Source organism: Xiphophorus couchianus, chromosome 20, assembly GCF_001444195.1.
Source record: "Xiphophorus couchianus chromosome 20, X_couchianus-1.0, whole genome shotgun sequence".
NCBI lineage: Eukaryota > Metazoa > Chordata > Actinopteri > Cyprinodontiformes > Poeciliidae > Xiphophorus > Xiphophorus couchianus.
The window spans coordinates 18,209,227-18,229,453 of record NC_040247.1 but is presented as its reverse complement, the minus strand read 5'-3'; the positions used below and the strand labels follow the sequence as shown (position 1 = coordinate 18,229,453).

The following is a 20,227-nucleotide window of genomic DNA, read 5'->3' as shown; positions in this document are numbered from 1 at the left end:
AAAGGTTTTCCCAATCTGATTCAGATGTTGACATAAAGAAGCAAATAATGAAACAAGATTCAAGGATGCATTCACAAAGCCGTTAATGTCATTTAAGCTTTTTGAGATCTTCTCATCTGGCAAACACAAACTTCAATGTTTTCTGTAGCACAGCATAAATGTGAAGTGGAAGAAAAACTATTCCCTAGAGTTTCAAAACACTCGCAGAAAAACACCCGAATCTGACAAGCTCTATATTTGTTTTATGAAAAGTCTGCTTTACTCTGAAACCCCAAAATAAAATCCATTTTCACTAATTGTTTACAGATTCAATCGTCTGAAAAAGGAGAAAGCATGGCATTCGTCTAGACCTGCAGCTCTTTGGACTTCACACAAAGGTTCTTTATATTTAGTTCAGAAGGTGCAGAACTAATAATCCATCCATTTTCTTCCGCAGTCGGGTCGGGAGGTGCTGGTGCCTATCTCCAGCTAACGTTCCGGGCGAGAAGCGGGGTAGTCGCACAGAACTAATACATTTTTTAAATATAGATATAAAAAACGCATCTTTTTTTACATGGAATAAATCCTGCATTCAATTTCCACAAGAAAATGACACCAGTATCAGTATTATTTTTGTTTGCTCATCATTATGTCACAAACTAAGTGCTTTTTCTTATGTTTACATAATTTCCCACAAACATCAGCATTACATAAAAGAACTGAACTTTTACTACATGCTTTATATATTTTTTTTTTATTTAAACCCTAAAAACAGACATAAAATGGTGCTTCTTCCAAAATCACCACAAATTTCTAGTAGTTGATATTCATTAAAAATGCGTAAGTTGTCTTTTCCCAAAACGTTATGTAATATTTACAGCTCTAGACAAGTTTTATGTTGCTGGACTGAGGCTGCAGACCTCTGATCTGATCTCAGCAAGTAGAGAGTTAGAGAAGAATCAAGTGGAGGAGCTGCAGAAATCCACAACTCAGGTAGGAAAATCTGTTGACAGAACAACTAACAGTCATGCACAGGTCTCTCTAGTGCTTACTTTTATCTCATATTATGGCCTATTTGAGCGCCATTCTGCACAGAAAGTGATTTACAACAGATTGAAGCATCTGGTTCGCTGACACCCAAATGAACGTTAGACATTATCCCCTTGGTGGAACATGGTGGTGTCAGCATCATGCTGTGGGGATTCTTTTCTTTCAGGAAAGTTGTTTGGAGAATCACTCTGGTTTAAAACAATAAAATCTTTCACTTAAATATGGAAACATCTACTTATAACTTGGCAAAATATGAAAAAAAATGCATATGTAAAAATGAATGAGAACAAAATGTTTTACATTTCAGTGTAAAGCAGTATAGCATTAGTCTTCTCATTTTATTTTAAATTACATTATTTCAGCAGTTTTCTGAATCAATTTTATGATTTATCAGTTTGACATCAAACTGGTTTAAAAGTTATGGATTTTTAAAAAAATGCATATGAAGAAAGAATCACAGTTTTTCCTGAATGTAAGCTTGTTTTCAGGACGCCTTGTTTTCCTCAAGAAAATAAAAGTCAAACTCATCAAAGTTTGTTTTCCCAATTGGATTCTCTTCGAGGTACAAGCTGAGATCTGATTTCGAAGGAAAATTGCTTCACAACTTCATGACAGGCTTCTCTCCAGGAGGCGGACATGTTGTGATGCAATCGGCCAGACACAGGATTTCAAATCGGCGGCAGCAGGGAGAGCAAAGCGAGCGCGAATATCCAGAGCAGAAAAGACCAAAGAGAAAGAGAAGTTCAGGTCAATTTGAAGTAGACTAAACTGTGAACCTGAACTGAGTCTGCTCGAGAAAAGAAAACATCTGTACAACATGTGGAGAAACTGTGGCTGAAGGAAGTCAGAGAAAAACAGAAAAACGGAAGAAGAGAGAAACGGAGACATCAGTTTGTATGAAATACAGAAAAAATGCCTCAATAGACCAAAACATAGAGATCTCAGCCACGTTTGGCAGGATTCTCCTTATCAAAACAAATCTAAAAATAGAAATGACCCAAAGGTTTAAAGGCCCAGCGATTAATCACAAATAAGAGAAGCATCTTGTGATGATTTTTCAGACTTTTCAAGGGATAATGACAATTTTTTTCTTTATTTTATCACATTCCAGCATTATTTTGTACATTTGAAGAACAATTTTTAAAAAACCCTTAATTTCTATGATTTTTAGAGCAATTTGTCTACAAGGACACAAGCTGAGTTATTAAATTTAAATATGTTCTGTTAAAAATAATGCAACACAATCTATTTTTGTTATAGTATATGGACTTAAACAATTAGGCTTTTAAAACTTAACCCTAAACATTTTGACATGCACTTCAAAAACACTTGTTTTTGTTATTTTGATGAGGTAAATTAATTAAAAATGTTCTAAATAGGATTAAAGTTAATTAAAAGATTCAAGCTTTGAGAGAAGAAATGTAATTGTTAGCCTTTTTTTAGTATTTATTTCGAGCACCGCTTCCCCTCCACTTTTGACCTAATTGTTATGAAATCCGAATATGTTTTCTGATGTAGCTGAAAATAACTGTACTTTAAATACACCCCGTCAGATTAAATAGTCCTTCTTGGTCATTTTACATCTTGTGATTCGCAGCTCACAGATGTCCGGAGGTTTACAGAATCAAACTAAGCAGTAAAATATTTCGTTTCTCCTCCCACATGATGTCAGATTAGAGCTAACGCCGTTCATGATGATGGAGGGGAGAAGCATGAACAGCTTCAGTCTCTCATTTTTATTTTGTGACTCAATTTAGAGCAGTGAAGCTGCTCTGTGAACCCAGAAAGTAACTGTTTCTGTACAAAACGAGACTTTTTGATCTTAGAATGAGCAAGTGAATGGATTAAATATTCATAAACTGTGATAGGTGAATGGATTGGACTTATTTTTACTCTGAGAAATAACTTGAGTCCATCTCCAGAGACTGAGATAGTTTTAGCATCGATTCATTTACGTACCTCTACTTCTGACAAAGCAGCAGCCGCATTGGCTGAGAAGTTTTCTGAACAGATGCTGACACCCGCAGCCTCGCTGGTGGTGACCCCCTCTCATGGTGATCCGCTCGCGCTGCTCCACTCGACACCATCAGAAGCAGACACAAACACGAGCCCGCAGACACACACACTCTATTCCCACGGTGATCCCACGCGGACATGAGAGGAAAAGTGTGCAGAGAGCTTTCCACTCATATTCCAAATGTGACGAGGGGAAAAATTGCTGAAAAATAACGGCAGTCTCATCCCATGGTACAACAAAGGCAGAGAGATGCTCCTGACTTTGGATCAGAACCGTCTCTGTGTGGTGAGACAGATCATGAGTGGGGCAGAGAGTGAGAGAGGGAGCGACGGAGAGGCAGGAAAGAGGAGGAGGAGCTGCGATGGGAGACAAGCTGCCAGCATCTGGTCCCAAGCCCCTCCTCTCTGCCTTTATTTACTCCACTTTTATATTCAGAGAAAGAATAAGCAATTAGTTATAATGAATTAATTACTAATAAATAAATAATTTCACATTTTCAAATGAAAATCCAAAAACTGTGGCATACACATGCATTTTACTGCATTTAGAAACACATTGCTCATCTAGAAACTGAAATATTCTCCTTAAAATCAGTCAGATTGGATGAATTACAGCTCTGGAAAAATATAAGAGACCACTTAAAATGATCAGTTTCCCTGATTTGACTTTTTATAGGTAAATGTTTGAGTAAAATGAACATTGTTCTTTTATACTATAAACTACTGACAACATGTCTCTGAAATTACAAGCAAACATTTTGTATTTATCTACAGAAAATGAGAAATGGTCAAAATAACTAAAAAGATGCAGTTTAGCTTCATCCATTTTCCCACTAACTTTTTTATTGTCTTTGTTTGACCTTATGAGGCTGTTTTAATGAGCTGTTTTTAACAGCATTAAAAACAGTGTCTTTAATGCTGTTGTATGTCTTGATCTTATTATCTAACACAGAAATGATTGTTTTTGTATGTAAAAAATGAAATATTTGAAAATCCTGAACTCATTTGATTTCTGTTTAATTTTCCAATACAGAACATTGAATTATCTTGTGTATGATTGACGATACAAGCAAACTTGTCCTGCAGAAACCTTGAGGTGTCGCCGTGGATCCGAACCTCAGTTTCAGAAAAATCACCCGAAGTGTGAAACTAAATCAACCTACTGGCACTTTTGAAATGCCAGAAGAGAGATCTTCCAGTCAAACGCGGACACAGAAATACTGTCTCATATTATTAATAATGATCTCATTATTAAAAATAAGAGATCACTGCACTGATCCAAAATGTTCCCACTTCCTGTTGAAACCACCAGTGAACTCAGCTGATGGGGAATGTGAACCACTGTGTCACTCTGACTTGAATGTGCTCCTTATGATAATGCCGTGAATTTCCACTGAGGTTGTTTGATAAACTATACTGAACTGTGGTGCTGTGATTGTTGTTGGGATCTCAGTGAGAGAGAATGTTGCCTTTCCTTCAGGGGAGAGATGGATGAGATAGAGCAGCAGCACAAATACCAGGAAGTTCACTGGGACAGGAAACTGGGAAAGAGCCACAAGGTTCAGTTCTCTGCAGAAACAACCGATGACGAATCTGAAGCCTGTGGAAGATTCAGTCCTTCAGGGTATAAAATAAATATTTCATAAGTCTTTGGCTATTTTTCTGTATTTTAGTCTCGTGGATGGACCCTTGGTGCTTCAAAAGAAAAAATGGAGACATTTAGTCCTCAATAGTGGAAAGAAACGTGGTTACTTCAGGGTTTACATCACCCAATGCATAATTATTTTTTTATTAAATAAGCCTTTTAGATCAAGAGAGATGCAGCATGTCTTTAAAGTAAAAATACTTTTGTGCCTGTACATGTATAATAAACATGCACAGTAGTGCCTAATTGGGAAGTGGAAGCATTGAAATGCCACAAATGAAAATCTGGAGCAGTGGAGCATTTATGTTCAATTCCCTTTCCTTTCACACTCTCACATAAAATCCAGCTCCACCAGACGCCTGTTTCCTTTTCCTCTTTGACTATTCTGCAAGCACGTGTGATCCTTCCTCACATGGGGAACAGCATCACAAGCCAAGTAAACCAAAATACAACCAGCTGCAGAAGAACGAGCTCAGGAGGAACGAGGAACACAAACACGGCTATTTTAGGCATGTAGAAAGAAAATGATGTGAAAACAAAAGGGATTGTGAAAACAATTTATGATAATAACCGTATTATAAGGTCGTAGTCTGAATATTGCAGATGTTCACTGACACTGTTACTGAGTGGCTGAGTAGCTGCAGCTGAAGTCACAAAGAAAACGTAAATCAAACTCTCAAGATCGCGATCAAACCAACAGAACATTTTGTTGGCTTTGCAGAGCCGTGCCCCTGAACAAGCCCCTTCTTCACCCCACACCCTCTTAAATAACCCACAGAGAACCAAAATCACACACACTCTCCTCTGAACAAAGACCGTTCCGCAAAACACAAGAATGTTTTACATTTAAAAGTTACTCGAAGCTCCAGATGTGCAGGAGTAAAAGTATAGCTAATGACAACATTTTTAAACAGTGGGGTCAGTGTTGAAAACAAAATATTGGTGTTTTTTTGTGTAGTTTATTCTGTGCATGTGTACCTCAAAACCATTGAAATAGCTCTTCAAAGGGTTCATAAATATCAAGTCACATCCTAAAAAATATCTGGCCATTGTTTAATTGTCAGGTTCAGCTTCAATCACTGAATGCATTTAAAATTTTGAACTAGAGCTGAATAAATAGAGTGGAAATCCATTTAAAAACAGAAGAATAAACGATGACAACTTTGCCAACATCTAGCAGCAAATGCATAGAAAATGACTTAAAATGCTAACAAGCAACATAAATCTAACTCCCTGATGGCTGCCCAGGCCCATGACCATGCTGCCCTGGGCTGAGAGTCATAACTCTTCTATTAAGACCACCACTGCTGCTGAAGAAAACCAAATGTTATAAAGACTCGTACTGCTGACTCTGAAGCAGAAACGTTTCATCTAGAAGCCAAGCGTTCACCATCTGAGCACTGCTGCTTAAACTCGCCACAAGCAGGATTAGATTTAAACATATTTATGCACAAACTCAAACAAAGCTAAACATGGAAAAAGTCTGCAAAGAACAAAGTAAAAGCTGTCGCTTCCGTCTGCACATGTAAATACACAGCTCTGCTCTCTGACAGACGGAGAACGACTGATCACAGCCACATGCAAACAACCCGGTTATCTTTCAGCAAACTCTGCCGACATCATGATCCGTTCCTGCTAAAGCGCAACGATCTCTCCACAATGCAGGACTGCTGCATGTGCATGCCTTCTGCCGTGAGCAAACACAGGCTTTATAAGTCTGTAATTAATCATCAAGGCGGTGCAACATGAGACCCTTGCTTCTGGTCACTCTGTGTGTTTTGGTGCAGATCAGAGGCCTTTTCAGCGAATATTAGCACTGTGAGCACAGCTCCAACCGAAGAGCTGCAGGCAACAAAAATCAAACTGCTCTAAACCCTTCAGCACAGGAGTGTCAAACTCATTTTTGCTTTGGGCCAAATCAAAAACCTGAATGTTCTTAAAGGGCCAGTTGTGCCTGAATATGTTGATAAAACCCATTAAACTGTTAAATTAATAAATAGCTGTTTGTTTCAGCATTCAATATGTGTTTCTTAAAATTAATTAATTGCTGATCAGTCCCTCCAGGATTTTGTGATTGTTTTTGTATTTTTTGCAATCAAAAGAACATACATATATTTTGTGGTATTAATTTAGGAATATTTGTAAGGAATTTTGTGCTAATATATGGTGTCAAATGTGAATTTTAGCTACTCATCATGTCAGTCACACACTATAACATGACATCAAGTAGGACTGCAGCAGCAGTCACTTAAACTCAATGTTTTTGACCAATTTTGAGAAAAATTTGCAGCAAAATCAAAAGGAAAATGTGGGGATTTGTTAATTTTGTGTGAATTTTGCGAATTTGTGAAAAACTGGAGACTTATTGATGTAATTTGGAGTCCAGAGGGCCATGTAAAAAGCTACGGTGGGCCAGATTTGGCCCCCGGGCCTTTAGTTTGACATCTGTGCTTTAGTACTTCTGGTCTAGTTTCTGAAGGAAACATCTTAGTGCACTTGAAATAAGACAAAACTCCCTTACAAGTAACTTTCCAGCAAAATCCAACAGTTTGTTTTAAGTCAATAAATCCTTAATATTGATGAAAAACTATTAATTAAAATAGCAGGTTATTTCACATATAACAGGGGGAAAATGTCCTTTCATCAATATTAAGCAAAAGGTGGCTCTGCAAGCTATTGACTCATTGAAAATTATTATTTGTAAGCAAAGATTGTTCTCTTACTTTGTGTTGATCTATCACATAAAATCCCAATAAAGTAAATCAATGTTTGTGGTTGTAATTTCACAAAATGTAGAAACATTCAAGCACTTTGGACATGTTACTGTACCTTTAAGTCCTGCAGCCATGCTGGACATCCTGGCACAGACAAGCTGAGTCCTGCTGTCCTGACGGTCCTCATCTGACGGAAAACTGCCCCTGCTGGTTTCTGAGACCTGATCCACAAAACAGAAAACCGAGTGAGCGCGTCAGGAAGACAGGAGAAAGACAACGTAATTTATAGAAAATGTAGCATGGGACAAAGTGTAGTATATTCAGTAGAAAAGATGATTACATGTTTGTCACAGCTTCACCTCTCTTTTTGCTTGCCTGTCAAATAAAGTTGTCTCTTATCTTATCTGAGGAATTTCTCCAAGAGGCAAAAAAGATAAATGAATGCTGCGCAACATGAACTCAGACAAAGAAGAAGTGAACTTATTTTATGTTTGAGGCTTAATTGATTAGGAAAAGTTGGGGGAAAGGCACATTTTTTTAATGTTAAACTTCTTTATATTGATTGATTCAAACAGTGAAAGGTTTCTCTATTTCTAAAATCTGATTCAAATCAGAAATATTTACAAATGCATGTATTAATGAATATAAGGTACAACTGATTTTAAACTGATCTGACAGAGAACAGCTTAAATAAATTTGCCTTATACAGTCTTATGTTTCGAGATCTTATGAAATATCTTCCTCTATTGCATCTAAAAGAAATTCTGCATTGATTTAAGCTTATTGATTATTAAGAGCAGTTCCACTGTTACTTTAACAACCTTTATACTTTAGAAAAGTTGGTGCCGCAGACCAAACACTCACTTTTCCAGGACCATCAGTCTTCCCCTGCACTTTTGCCAAAGTCTTCATTTTGCTTTTTCCACTTGAATCTTCCTCTTATGTGTTCATATCTCATCAGATACGGATTTTATTTTGAAAAGGATTCCAGAAAAACATCTGCATCATCCCGTCTAAAATCCAGCAAACAGAAGATAATTCCCTTCCTCCGTCAGTTCTTTCTTTCTCCTTTGGTTTGCAGAAGACAGTAAGCCGAACGCAGACGCCTCTGGTCGATGTCTGGTGATCAGTCAACCCGGGCAGGTCTGGTCCCGTCCCACAGATCTTTGTTCACTCTGTGAAAAACATTCTTGGGAATAAACATAAAGTGCCTTGTCAAAGTATTCACAAACCAGAATTTTTCAGTTTTCATTTTTTGTCATGTTGAAACAACAAACTTTGACATATTTTATTGAGACTTTTTTTGCCGTTGACCAACACAAAGTGATGCATAACTGTGAAGTGGAAGGATAGGAGGCTTGGCTTTGGTTTTATTTTTAGAAATGAAATCTACATCAATGCTTAGCAGAAACATTTCTCCGTGTCTATTTGGAGTCTGACTCGACCAGCTCTGCACTTCTAGAGACGACAATGTTTTTGCCAAACAGCTCAAATTCAGTCAGATTGGATGGAAAACATCTGCAAACATCAATTTTTCAAGTCTTACCACAGATTCTCCTTTGGATTTAAGTTTGGACTTTGAGCCATTTTACCACATAAATATACTTTGATCTAAACTTACAATTCAAAGAGCTTTTTTTCCCCCTCTATTAAATACAGTCTGTACACAGCAACAAAACTAGCTAATTAAAAAATAATGCTTTTCAAGTTTTACAGTCACCTATTGACAAAATTGTGTTAGAAATTATAATTTTCTTCTCTTTTTTTTTAGGAACAATGAGAAATATCAAATGATTATTTTAAAAAAGGAAAATGGCACCAAACTACAACTAAAAACATTAAATAAAATCACTGGACAAAAATGTTACATCACTTAGTGCTATCCCTAAATTAAATCCCATGGAGGTATTGCAGAAGAAAACAAATCAGAAAATATACTAAAACTAACAGATTTTATGTAATTTTTGTATTTATAAAAATGTTATCTTTACATTTTTAAACACTTTAGTTTGAGTCACTTCAGCTCTACCAGATTATTTTTCTTGCCTCCTCAGGATTATGCACACATTGCATTTAGCATTTAGAGCAAACAGTTTAATTTTAGTTTATCTTATATCTATCATATAAGAACAATTTTTCACCAAGTGTCCACATGTTTGTCAGGACTTTTCGTCTCTTTCATTCTTTCTTCCATAAAGGCTCAATTTGTAGATTTCAAGAGTAGAAAATGTTCTTTTATGGTGATGCTCCCCAGATTTCTACGACTTACAAAAGAATTGTGCACAAATGACCTTTGCAACAATCTTAGCGCTTAAATTGAGTCAGATGTAAAAATTAATGCAACATTAACCACATAAAGAACTACGGCAAACTTGGCTGAAATCCTTTTAAATGGGTAATATAACACAATAAATATAGAGAATTTTTATCGGAACTGATCATATTTTTTTTCAGTAACAAAAAAAGGCTCATTCACATTATTGGGATCTTATTATCATCACTAAAGTCTAATTAGAGACTAATTTAGCTCTGAAATGCTAAATCTCAGTGCTGATTTCCTGCTGCACTTTGATCACACCTGATTGGATTTAACTGTCTTATCAATTAATTACATTCCGCTTCATAAGCAGCTTACACTTCTTTTACTGCAGTACATTTCAATTAATTACCTGATTGTTGGGATATTGCTTAATTCTTCCAATTTTGAACAGATAAAGGATAACATTATTATTCTTATTAATAAAAGAAAGTTACTAGACGACATGTAAGATTTTATTTCTCACAAGCTGGACTGTTTGCAATTATTCCTCATCATTTATTGTGTCACTCCTATGCCCCTTTACAGGTTGAGTTGTATTTAAATTAATCGTATCTTCTGAGAATGAAAACAAGACAATAGAACAGCACAAAGAATGTGCAAAGACATAAGTTTCCAGCTTGAAAGCATTAAGGAAGCAAAAATGAAATTGGTCTGAGAGGCAAGTAATCCTCTGTCCTGAAAGCTGTTTTAAAAGGGATGAGCTAAGCGCAGCAGATAAGTGAGCGGTGTCTCCGCTAGGACTCGGTGAAGTCTTCTCCTCCTAGCTTTCCATCAGAGTTTGCAGATGGGTAATCTTCATCTGTTTGCAGAAACTGGAGGAAACTCTGACGGCTGCGCTGGAGTAACTCTGGGAGAAATCAGGAGATATTTAGAGGAAATGACGGAGGAGTGACCCTGGATTGCAACGACTCCCAGCTGAGCCGCTGCCCTTCATTGGTGAGTTTACAGAATTTCCCAATATTCAAACTGCAGTAGACACTGCGGTGTTATTTCTTTTCTTTCTCTAAATAGTGTAAAAACACATTAACACACACTACCATCCTTAAAACATTTACAATAGATATTCATCACAGTATGTGTGAAGCATGCTCTGCAATGTGTTTAAAAGCCTCTAAAGAAAGTTTTAATTTGGTTTAATAACATTTTTTATACTTTGAGCAGAGTCAGACCCTTAGCTTGGCGGCTCCACACGTGAACTTTTCCTCATTTGACCCTCCTCAGTTCGGCGGCGTATTTTTACTGCTGATCCACTTACTCCCCAGTAAAAGCACACTGATCTGATGGCGTTATGTCTGTGACTCACAGCAACGTACGAGTCATAATCCCTGACTCTTCCTGCTCCTTCCCAGCCTGTCAACAAGAAAACTATTGACTCTGTTTTCCAACCAAGCAGATCTAAAATCTGATCCAGAGTGTATCAAAACACAGTAGCCTCTTTTCCACATCTTGTCACATTATAACCACAAACTTCAAAGCATTTTATTGGGAATTAAGATGCATGACAACTAGATTTTTGCAAAGTGGTAGAAATACAGCCACCAGTCTTTTAGGGTTTGCCTCTCGCAGCTTCACACATGACTGGAAATTTTGCAGTCGTCTTTACAAAATAGCTGAAACCTCAAACAGATTGGATGGAGACGGTTTGTGAACATTATTTTCCATTCTAACCTATGGATATGATTTGATCTAAACCATTGCATTACAGCTCTACCTGTATGTTTGTAGTGTTCTTAGTGTGAACCTCTGCCCCAGTCTCCAGTCTGTTGCATCTTCCAGTCAGCATAATCCATGAGTTGGGATATTTGAAAAACATTTGCAAAATTTAAAGTATTCAAATTGATCAACATAGTGAAGTTACAGATAGCTCTACTTCTTTATAAAGTTAAAAATATACAATTACCAGAAATAATTTAAACATTATTAAAGACTAAGGAGAAAATGTATACGTTATGGTGGGAATCATAGTTTAAAGAACTACTAGAAAAATCTTTTGTCTCAGTAAGTCGAGTCAAACTATGGAATAATTTGAATATTGAACTTAGACAATGTCCAAACATAAAACTGTTAAAATGATCATAATGTATGATCATTTTACATGTTTACAGTCATGCCATAATGAGTAGAGCTCTATGGGGTGTTCAGAGTTTGGGATATTATTTAGTAACACAGCTTTAAGTCAGCTGTGTGTGTTCCTGGTCTTCATGACGTCAAGTCAAGTTTATTTGTATAACACATTTCAGGAACAAGGCAGTTCAAAGTGCTTCACATCATAAAAACAAAATAACCGCTCATGAAACAAGAAAAAAACATAAATTTTTCTCAAATGACTTCTTCAAAATCATCAAGCAAATACAGATCAGATGTGTTCATCAATGTTACACTTACCACCAATCAAAAGCTTCTTTAGCCTTAGATTGACTTAAAGTGTTATGGAGTTTTCTGGAAGTTTGTTACAAATTGGTGGTGCAGCTGAATGCTATTTCTCCACGTTTGGTTCTGGTTCTGAGGATAAAAAGCAGACCAGAACCAGAAGACCTGCGTGGTCTGGAAGGTTGATACAACAAAAAGTCTTTAATATATTTTGGTGCTAAAACATTCACTGATTTATAATGTTTTAGCACCAAAAACATTATAAATCAGTGCTCAGAGAATTTTAAATTCTCTGAGCTACAGGAAGCCAGTTCTTTTTGCTGATTTGACTATCTTTGTTTTATTTTTATTTTTTATTGCTTAGATGTGACCAAACAAGTTGGAGTGACTCCCATTCCAGTGGTTCTGTTGGACGATGGCCGCTGAAGCAGAGGACCCCCACCTGGGCTCAGGTCCGGATGACGACGGCGACGCACCAGGACCGGACTCGGACTCCGACAGCATCCTGTCCGATGACTCTGTGCTCCCTGACAGCTCAGTGGAGGCAGCAAACAGCAGTGCAGCCAACACTGTCTATGAGGCGTGCGTCCGCAACGACTCGGCCGCTCTCCAGAAAGTTCTGGAGAGAGGGGTGACCAGGGAGGAGGTGATGGAGCTGGACATTAACGGATGGGTGAGAGTCTAATTTGTGATGATGTTTCAGCTGTTTGAAATCCAGTGCAGTTGCTGATGTTTGATTTCACCAACAGAACGGCCTCATGGTGGCTTGCTGCAAGGGTTTCCTTGACATTGTGCATGGGCTTCACACCTGCCCCTTCATAGACATAAATCATCAGGATAATGAAGGCAACACGGCACTAATGATTGCATCTCAAGGAGGTGAGTACAACAAAATACAGCAACTCACAAGGAGGTGAGCGCAATAAAATACAGCAGCAGCAATAAATGACTGACTGAGCAGAGAATAAAGTGATTATTTGGTCTTTGGCTCTCTCCTCTTCTTGCAGGTCATATATTCACAGTGATGTATCTCCTAAACTACTACCCAGGTGTTGACACTGAAATAAGGGACTGCAGAGGATTCACAGCCCTTATCAAGGCTGCTATGACTGGCCGCTGTGACGTCGTAGCTGCCCTTGTTATGGCCGGTATGTAAGGATTAAGGAAAAGATACAGTTTCTGTTTACAAGGATGGGTTGTTTAAGGAGGGTTACATGCAAAATCAATGTTTCTTTTAGCTTTAAATCATGGTATAATGTCATTCCCTCATCAAAAACATACCTGGAGTGTTGCTTTGCTCTCACAAAGTGCCACCTGTTTGCCCAAAGCTCCTCCTCAGAGCCCATCTCCCACTCAGCTCCTCCAGACTAGCGGCAGCAGCAACTAACAAACACCTGCTGGAACTGACAGTCTGTTGAACTCATCATACGAATTACTTCTCAGTTCAATGCTCCTAAGAACGGTAGTTATCGGCATCATGGAGAAGCATTGTGGTAATAATGGACTGAAGGTGGAGTTTCTGAAAGAGCAGGAGGTTCTTAAAGAGACAGAGGCCAGTTTCAAGGCATCAAACTGAAAGGTCCTTTAACTGTTTGATATATGCAGCATTATTATAACAACTGCAGGTAACATAGTTACTTGATTGTGCTATAAAATAGTAATATGTGCCTAGAAAATGCATAATACGACAACATAAAAAAGATTTTGTGTCTTTATATTTCGCTTCAAAAATGCCAGTATTTCTAATGTTAACTTAAAGTTGATTTTTCAAACAATTCCTGATTTTCTGAACGTCTTTGAGGTTTGTTTAAAGCTTTTATTTTGAGTTATGTCTTTTCTTTATCAGGTACAGTAACTGAATAGAATAAAACAAAAGCAACCAAATTTAAAAGAAAAACATCTGATTTTGAGAAAGTTAAGATAAATAATGATCAAGAAAAGATCATTACATTATGGAAAGAATTGAAAGGATATTCTGGATGTCTAAACCATTTGGACTTTCATGTATAATGAAGGGAATTAATCAAAAAACAGAAAAAGCAGGGAGAGTGTTGGATAAAAAGAAACGTAGATTCCTCAGCTCCACAGAAGCGTCTCAGTGCGGCTGATGACAGCAGCCATGTTTCATCAGCGCCTATTTAAAGCCGGCTGACTCGGCTCCTGAGTTAATGACTCGGTGACACGTGGCTGCTTTAAGGGATCATTCTGAGGGCATTATCACATGTCTACAGTAATCTCCTGACTGGTCCTCCTGGCAGGCTATAGATTAGGTACTTACTACTTTTTCGCTCACATGTTTTTCAAACTCGCTGCTGTGACTGACCAGATTTCTGGTAAAGATTGCATAAACTTTACTTTGGCATTGAACTGTGATGAACAAGATCATCACATCAACTGAACAAGATCACAGTGCAGTTAATGGATTTTATGCTACTTCCAACACTAACTAAACTCCCAACCAATGAAATTTGACTAAGGAAGTAAGCTGAATGACTAGTCAAGTCAATATTTCTTGTTTAGGACATTTCAGCAACAAGGCTGTTCAAAGTGTTTTACATCATAAAAACAAAATGCAGACGAAAACCAGAAGGTACATTGAAGATACAACAGCAGATCTTTAATGTATTTTGGTGGTAAGTAATTCTGTGATTTATAAATTAACAGAAGTATTTTTAAAGTCTATTTTCTGAGCTACAGGGACCCAGTGAAAGGGCTTTAAAACTGGGCTGATGAGCTCTATTTTACTGGTTTTAGTGAGCAGCAGCGTTCTGGATTAGCTGCAGCTGTCTGGATGATTTTTTACGCAGACTTGAGAAGACACTAAAGACTAAAGAGCCAGCTTTTCTTCCTCCTCCTCCTCCTCCGCCTCCTCCTCATGTCTTTCTTTCTTTTCAGGGGCTGATGTAAACGCAGTGGACTCCTTCCGGGGAAGGTGCGCTCGTGACTGGGCCCTGAAAACAGGTCGCTATGAGACCTTCCACCGTCTCCGCCGCCTCACCATGCGGCCGAGAGCCGAGCAGTTCTGCGAGAGCTACGTCCCAGAGTGGCCCGACCTCGTGGGCAGAGTGACCAGGGCGACGTCTCAGAAGACGTCTGCAGAGAAGATCACACTGCGGATTAAAAACACATTTGGATTCAGTTTTCCTCGTGACCCCCAGGAGAACGGGGTGATGGACCACATGGTGCGCATGACCACCAGCATCCACAGTCCGCTCGTTGTAACTGGTTGCCACCCTCTGCTGCCCACCAGCCCCCCCGAGGTGGGGAAGAGACGGCTCACGGTGGCGGAGCTGGTGAAGAAACATCCACAGAAGGATCTGGAAGGCAGCTCGGTGTGCCACAGCAACGGCTCGGTGTCGCACATCACCCCCTGCATCCACTCTGCAGACACAGTGGCCTCAGTGTGCTTCCCTGACACCGAGCGCAGAGGCAGCATCCTGTCGGTGGCCTCCAACAAGGTGGCCACCGCCTTCATCCCTCGAAGCATGGCGAGACGCAACAGCGTGTTCCCCTCTGGGTGTATCCCTCAGATCAACGTGAACAAGCCTTCAGACCCAACGCCAAAGAAAGAGAAGAAGAAGAGGAAGAAAGATAAGGGCTGCCTGGAGCCACCTACTTGGAAATACAAGGAGCATAAGGACGAGAAGAAAAAGGAGAAGAAAAACACAGAGAAAGACCAGGAAGGAAAAGGAAACAAAAAGGATAAAGAGAGTAGAAAGACAAAAAAATAATGGTGGAAACAAATAACTCCAAGGCTCTCTAATCTGGATAATAACAATAATTCATAATTCACGCCCAAACATGTCTGAATTAGATTTTTTTTTTTATTTAATGCTTCTAAAAGCATTCTAGTGAATGTTTTACTTTATTTGTTTGGGAGTTTGGTCACGTTCAACTTCATGCCCATCTGAAGAAAAACATCTAAAATCAGCCCTGAAGCTCAGGGAGCATTTCTTCCACACAGATATCAGTTTAGAAATGTTTTGGCAAGATTTTGTTTAACCTGAAGCTCTAAAAGTCACAAAAACACCTCAAATGTACAAAATATTTATATTAAATTTTAAACAGCGTAGCAATATTTCAACATAGTTGGTATCAGTAAAAACACCAGAGATGCTTTTTTATAAGATGCAGCACATAAAACCCATATTGAATCATTTCTTGACAGATATAGTGCCTATATTATCACCCATTCAATAAAGCCATAAGTCACAAATCAGGTGTTTGTCTATATTTGTTGCTATTTACAATTCAAGGTCTACATGTGGAAGCTAAATTATTGCAGCTTATTATCGTTGCTGTGCAGCACAAATGTAAGAGCTGCACAGCAAAAAGACCAATCACAGCCTGACCTTAATAAAAACCACAAAATTCAGATTTTAGTAGAATCATATCTGATAGACCAACACAAAGAGATTAAAACACATGAAATGAGAGAAAAATGACACATAATTTTCACATTTTTGAGCAAGTGACATCTAAAAAGTGTGGCATAAATTTGTTTTAGACCGACAGGCTTAAATTAAATGTTGCCTTCAAGGTGGCCGAAGAATGAGACGATTAAAGCAAATTTATCTGTTAGAATAACCAAGTCAAAAGTAAAAGTAATCATCAGTACATATATTGTGGAGAAACAGCAAAAAAGCCAGAGAGATGGGATATTAAACTAAGGATTAACTCTGAATAATAATAATAATAATTTATATTTCTAAAATAATTATAAAAAATTCTACCACTTTGTAAGTACAGTTTGATCAACTTTGTGTTGTTTTATCACATAAATCCCCATTAAAATTTGTGTTTGTATTATAATAAAATGCAGAAAGGTTCAAAGGCCATGAGTACCAGTTTATGCAAAAGAATCACTTTATTATCTTATTATTATTATTTATTATTTTACAGCCTGTGTGGATGAGAAGGAATGTAACGGAGAGTAAATCCTCCCGTCTTCTGCAGTTTTCTAATATTGCCAACAACTAATCAATAAGATATGAACAGTTCTCAGTCCATAGGTGCATGGTTTTGAATAAATTTAGAGTTGCAAAGGTTAGTGTGATATTTCTGAGTATTTAAATACATTTAAAATGCAAAATGGAATAAAAGACTTGAATTCTCTTAAGATTTGAAACATGAAACATTCAGAACTTTCTTGTTCAATAAAATTATATAAATACAAATGGTTAATTTAATTTATTAAATGATCATTATAAATGATGAATCATCCTTATTAATTTCTACATCCATTTCGTATGACCGAATAGTGAAGTGTTATGATTTGCGGGGGTTTTCGCAGCCATAGTTGGCCATTAATTTACCAAAGTATAAAGAAATCAAGCAGCTGAAGAATTTATTAAATACAAATTACTTATGAAACATAAAAGTTTTCATATAAAAATAAATGTTCACACACAAATATCTGCACATAGATAAGCAAAATTCAAGCTTTCATGTTTTAATTTTTACAATCAAAATTTTTTTGGTAATTTTTTGATCGTGGAGAGCAGTATTAAATTTAATTTGCCTGTTTCAGCAGAGATAAATAAAAAAATAAAATACTGGGTTTATAACTTAAACAAATTGGTAAGTTTACCAATAAAATTACAAAGAAAAATTTTCAGTGTTTCATTGTTGGATTAATCTGTTAAACAGCTAAACAAATAACAACGAATGTGACTGTTGTTAAGCTCAGACGATCAAATCTGTTTTTCACTTTTGGCGATGCTCTTAAAAAGAAGAGCAGCTCTAAATCAAATCCTGCTAAACCTGATTCAACCTCAGGTCAGTCCAGTCTGAACCATCCCACATAACCAAGACAGATCTGATTACTCCTTCACGTTACTGCACGGATTATTGATTATCTGAGCTTAGTTAGCAAACTAAGTTACTTTAAAACAAAGTTTGAGTCAAATAAATTTCTTTCAGCCTTCTAAGATGCATGATGCATGAGAGATTTTCTCCAAGAGAGTTCTGAAGACAGTCAATCCCCCTTTCAGCTATAAAGTTAGCCATCTCTGTTGTTGATTGCTCTATTCCTCTTTCCTAGTGAATAAACAGTACAGTATGTGCATAAGAGCATTTCCTGAGGGGAGTTTGCAATTTCCTGCATACATTTGACCTACAAATGTGTTTCCTGAAGAGCTGGCTCTAAGATAAATGCTGTCTGAAATGTTGCTAAAACAGAGCAAAATGATGGGAAACCAACAGGAAAGGCTGCAGCAGCAGAATCTATATTTTACTGGACAGATTTACAGATTTAATCTACAAGCAAAACATTTCTGAAAATAATCTCACTTCCTGAATACCTTAAATATATATAGGGAACAGCACTACACCGTTATCACTAAGTATGACCTATTATGTGAGTATAACTGAGTTTCATAAATTGCCAGGTAGAAGCTAATATGTTACAAAAAGAAATGGCCCAAACGGCCTTGAGGTACCCCTTATGTTTTCTCCGGATGCAGATAAAGACTGTGCTTCACTGAGCCTTAAAATCAGCTCCCATCAGACTGACTAATAACTTGTCTTTTTATCTGTTCTTAGATTCCTTTAAATCAGATTAAGGCTTTTTAAGATGTTTTACTCAACATCATGATTCAGACAGGTTATATTTAAAGAGGTCTGGCTGTCATTAGTCCTGGAAGTGGCAACTGAACCACAAAATGTGGTTAATCTGTTTATTTGAGATGTAAGAAGGGGGTTATCATAGTGTTATATTGAAATTTGTTTGATAATCTGAAGCAGATTTTAAAGTTTGACAAAAATCAAAACCACAATAAATCTATAAGTGGCTAAATACTTTTCAGAGGATTGTAGGTGTGTAATCAGAGTGTTTTGATTGATGATTGGTCATTAAACACAGCAGCCATAACAGCTTCTACACCACTGTAAAAATAAAAAAAAGTGCTTCTCAACACCCACACCTCCTGACTGAAAGCACTGACTGGTCATAGATGTATTTCCTTCATTTCTTTAAATTACACTGGCTTCAGATTATGATTATTTCCTTACAGTAGGTGGCTCTAACTGCCTGTAGGATAACTCTGCTCTGTGGAGTCCTCTAAACCTGCTGAGACAGATTTCAGCTTATCTGGTAACAACGTCATGCTGCTCTGTTTACTCCTGTCAACAGGTTTTCTTTGCTCGTCAGCAATTTGGATATTTGGAGGAAATGGAGAAACTTGTCCTCATGCTGCTGAAACAGAGAGGCCACCTGGACTACTGTTGAGCTCAAGTTATTAAAAACAAACATTTCCCAGAATCATCTCCAGCTGCTGCCACCAGGGTTAGCGTAAGACCGAGCTGCGCTACATGGGAACGCTTACAGAAACCCTTCCAGGAAGCCGCAGGGCCTCTTATTATTCAGGCTAAAAGCTGTTTAGATCATCTAGTTGTTCCTCTGCAGTGCAACTAGGAGATTAAACTTTCTGAATTTGGCTTTAATGGTTTTGTGATGCAAACAATAAGCCTTTTTCTAAATACATGAATATATGATAAATGCCACTATTTATACTCCTGACTTATTTATGTTTGAAGTATTTTTATTTTACCAAAATATTTCTTCTGACTGAATATTAACACTTTGGAGTCACTCAGTTAAAATCCCAAATAAAATCTGATGGGAAAACCTGCGAAGTGAGCTACAGATTAGGGTGATGGAGAGGAGACCTTCCAGCCTCATCAGCAAAGATAAATCGTCAAAATAAAAACAAAAAACGCTAGTTGGCAATTATAAGGATTTTGAGGGCAAAGATGATCCCACTACTCATTTGGAGGAGCATAAATCCTTTTCCACATAAAATTTTTGCCAAAATGTAAATAAAAATATTTGCTTTAAATTAATTTTCCGTGTACATCCATCTATTCTCTATTCCCACTTGTCCATGCACAGCCACAGAGCACATTCGGTTTCTATCTGCAGGTGGTCAAAAGGCAGAAAACCCTGAACTGGCTTTTATTTTTTTGACTCTACTTGTTTTCTGATGCGATCTCTTTCAATAAATGTGTGCGAAATCTTTGTTTTGCTCATATGTAGCTTTTAAAATGACTTCTCCAACCCACAAGTGAGGAAAATGTCAACAAGAAAAGAATAGCAGATTCAGAATTCACTCAGGTGGATTTTAGGACAAGCTG

General features: G+C 37.5%; 2 protein-coding genes across 3 annotated transcripts in view; one reads left to right on the top strand and one right to left on the bottom strand.

The window, feature by feature from the left end:
* Positions 1-8,466, bottom strand: part of arhgef25b (Rho guanine nucleotide exchange factor (GEF) 25b) — a 31,115-nt gene extending 22,649 nt beyond the window's left edge. The window contains exons 1-2 of one of the 2 annotated variants that reach the window (XM_028002083.1): positions 8,269-8,466; positions 7,520-7,625 (exon numbers count right to left, since the gene is read on the bottom strand). In XM_028002083.1, the coding sequence (XP_027857884.1) occupies positions 7,520-7,625; positions 8,269-8,316 (154 nt within the window). In that variant the 5' untranslated portion in view covers positions 8,317-8,466. Of the gene's footprint in view, positions 1-2,988; positions 3,369-7,519; positions 7,626-8,268 lie in introns of those variants that run through there. The other variant, XM_028002084.1, reaches the window with a different exon arrangement.
* Positions 8,467-12,509: 4,043 nt separating this feature from the next.
* ankrd33ab (ankyrin repeat domain 33Ab) lies at positions 12,510-16,374 on the top strand. The gene is made up of 4 exons (XM_028003453.1): positions 12,510-12,767; positions 12,844-12,973; positions 13,102-13,242; positions 14,990-16,374. The coding sequence occupies exons 1-4, from the start codon at positions 12,510-12,512 to the stop codon at positions 15,823-15,825; spliced, it is 1,365 nt and encodes a 454-aa protein (XP_027859254.1). The 3' UTR covers positions 15,826-16,374.
* Positions 16,375-20,227: the final 3,853 nt, after the last annotated feature.

What these genes read in the sequence shown, in the direction of transcription:
- ankrd33ab (XM_028003453.1), top strand. Translation starts at nt 12,510, where the DNA reads ATGGCCGCTGAAGCAGAGGACCCCCACCTGGGCTCAGGTCCGGATGAC. An exon ending in AATGATTGCATCTCAAGGAG is followed by an intron (nt 12,974 to 13,101) that starts GTGAGTACAACA and finishes CTCTTCTTGCAG; the next exon opens with GTCATATATTCACAGTGATG. An exon ending in AGCTGCCCTTGTTATGGCCG is followed by an intron (nt 13,243 to 14,989) that starts GTATGTAAGGAT and finishes CTTTCTTTTCAG; the next exon opens with GGGCTGATGTAAACGCAGTG.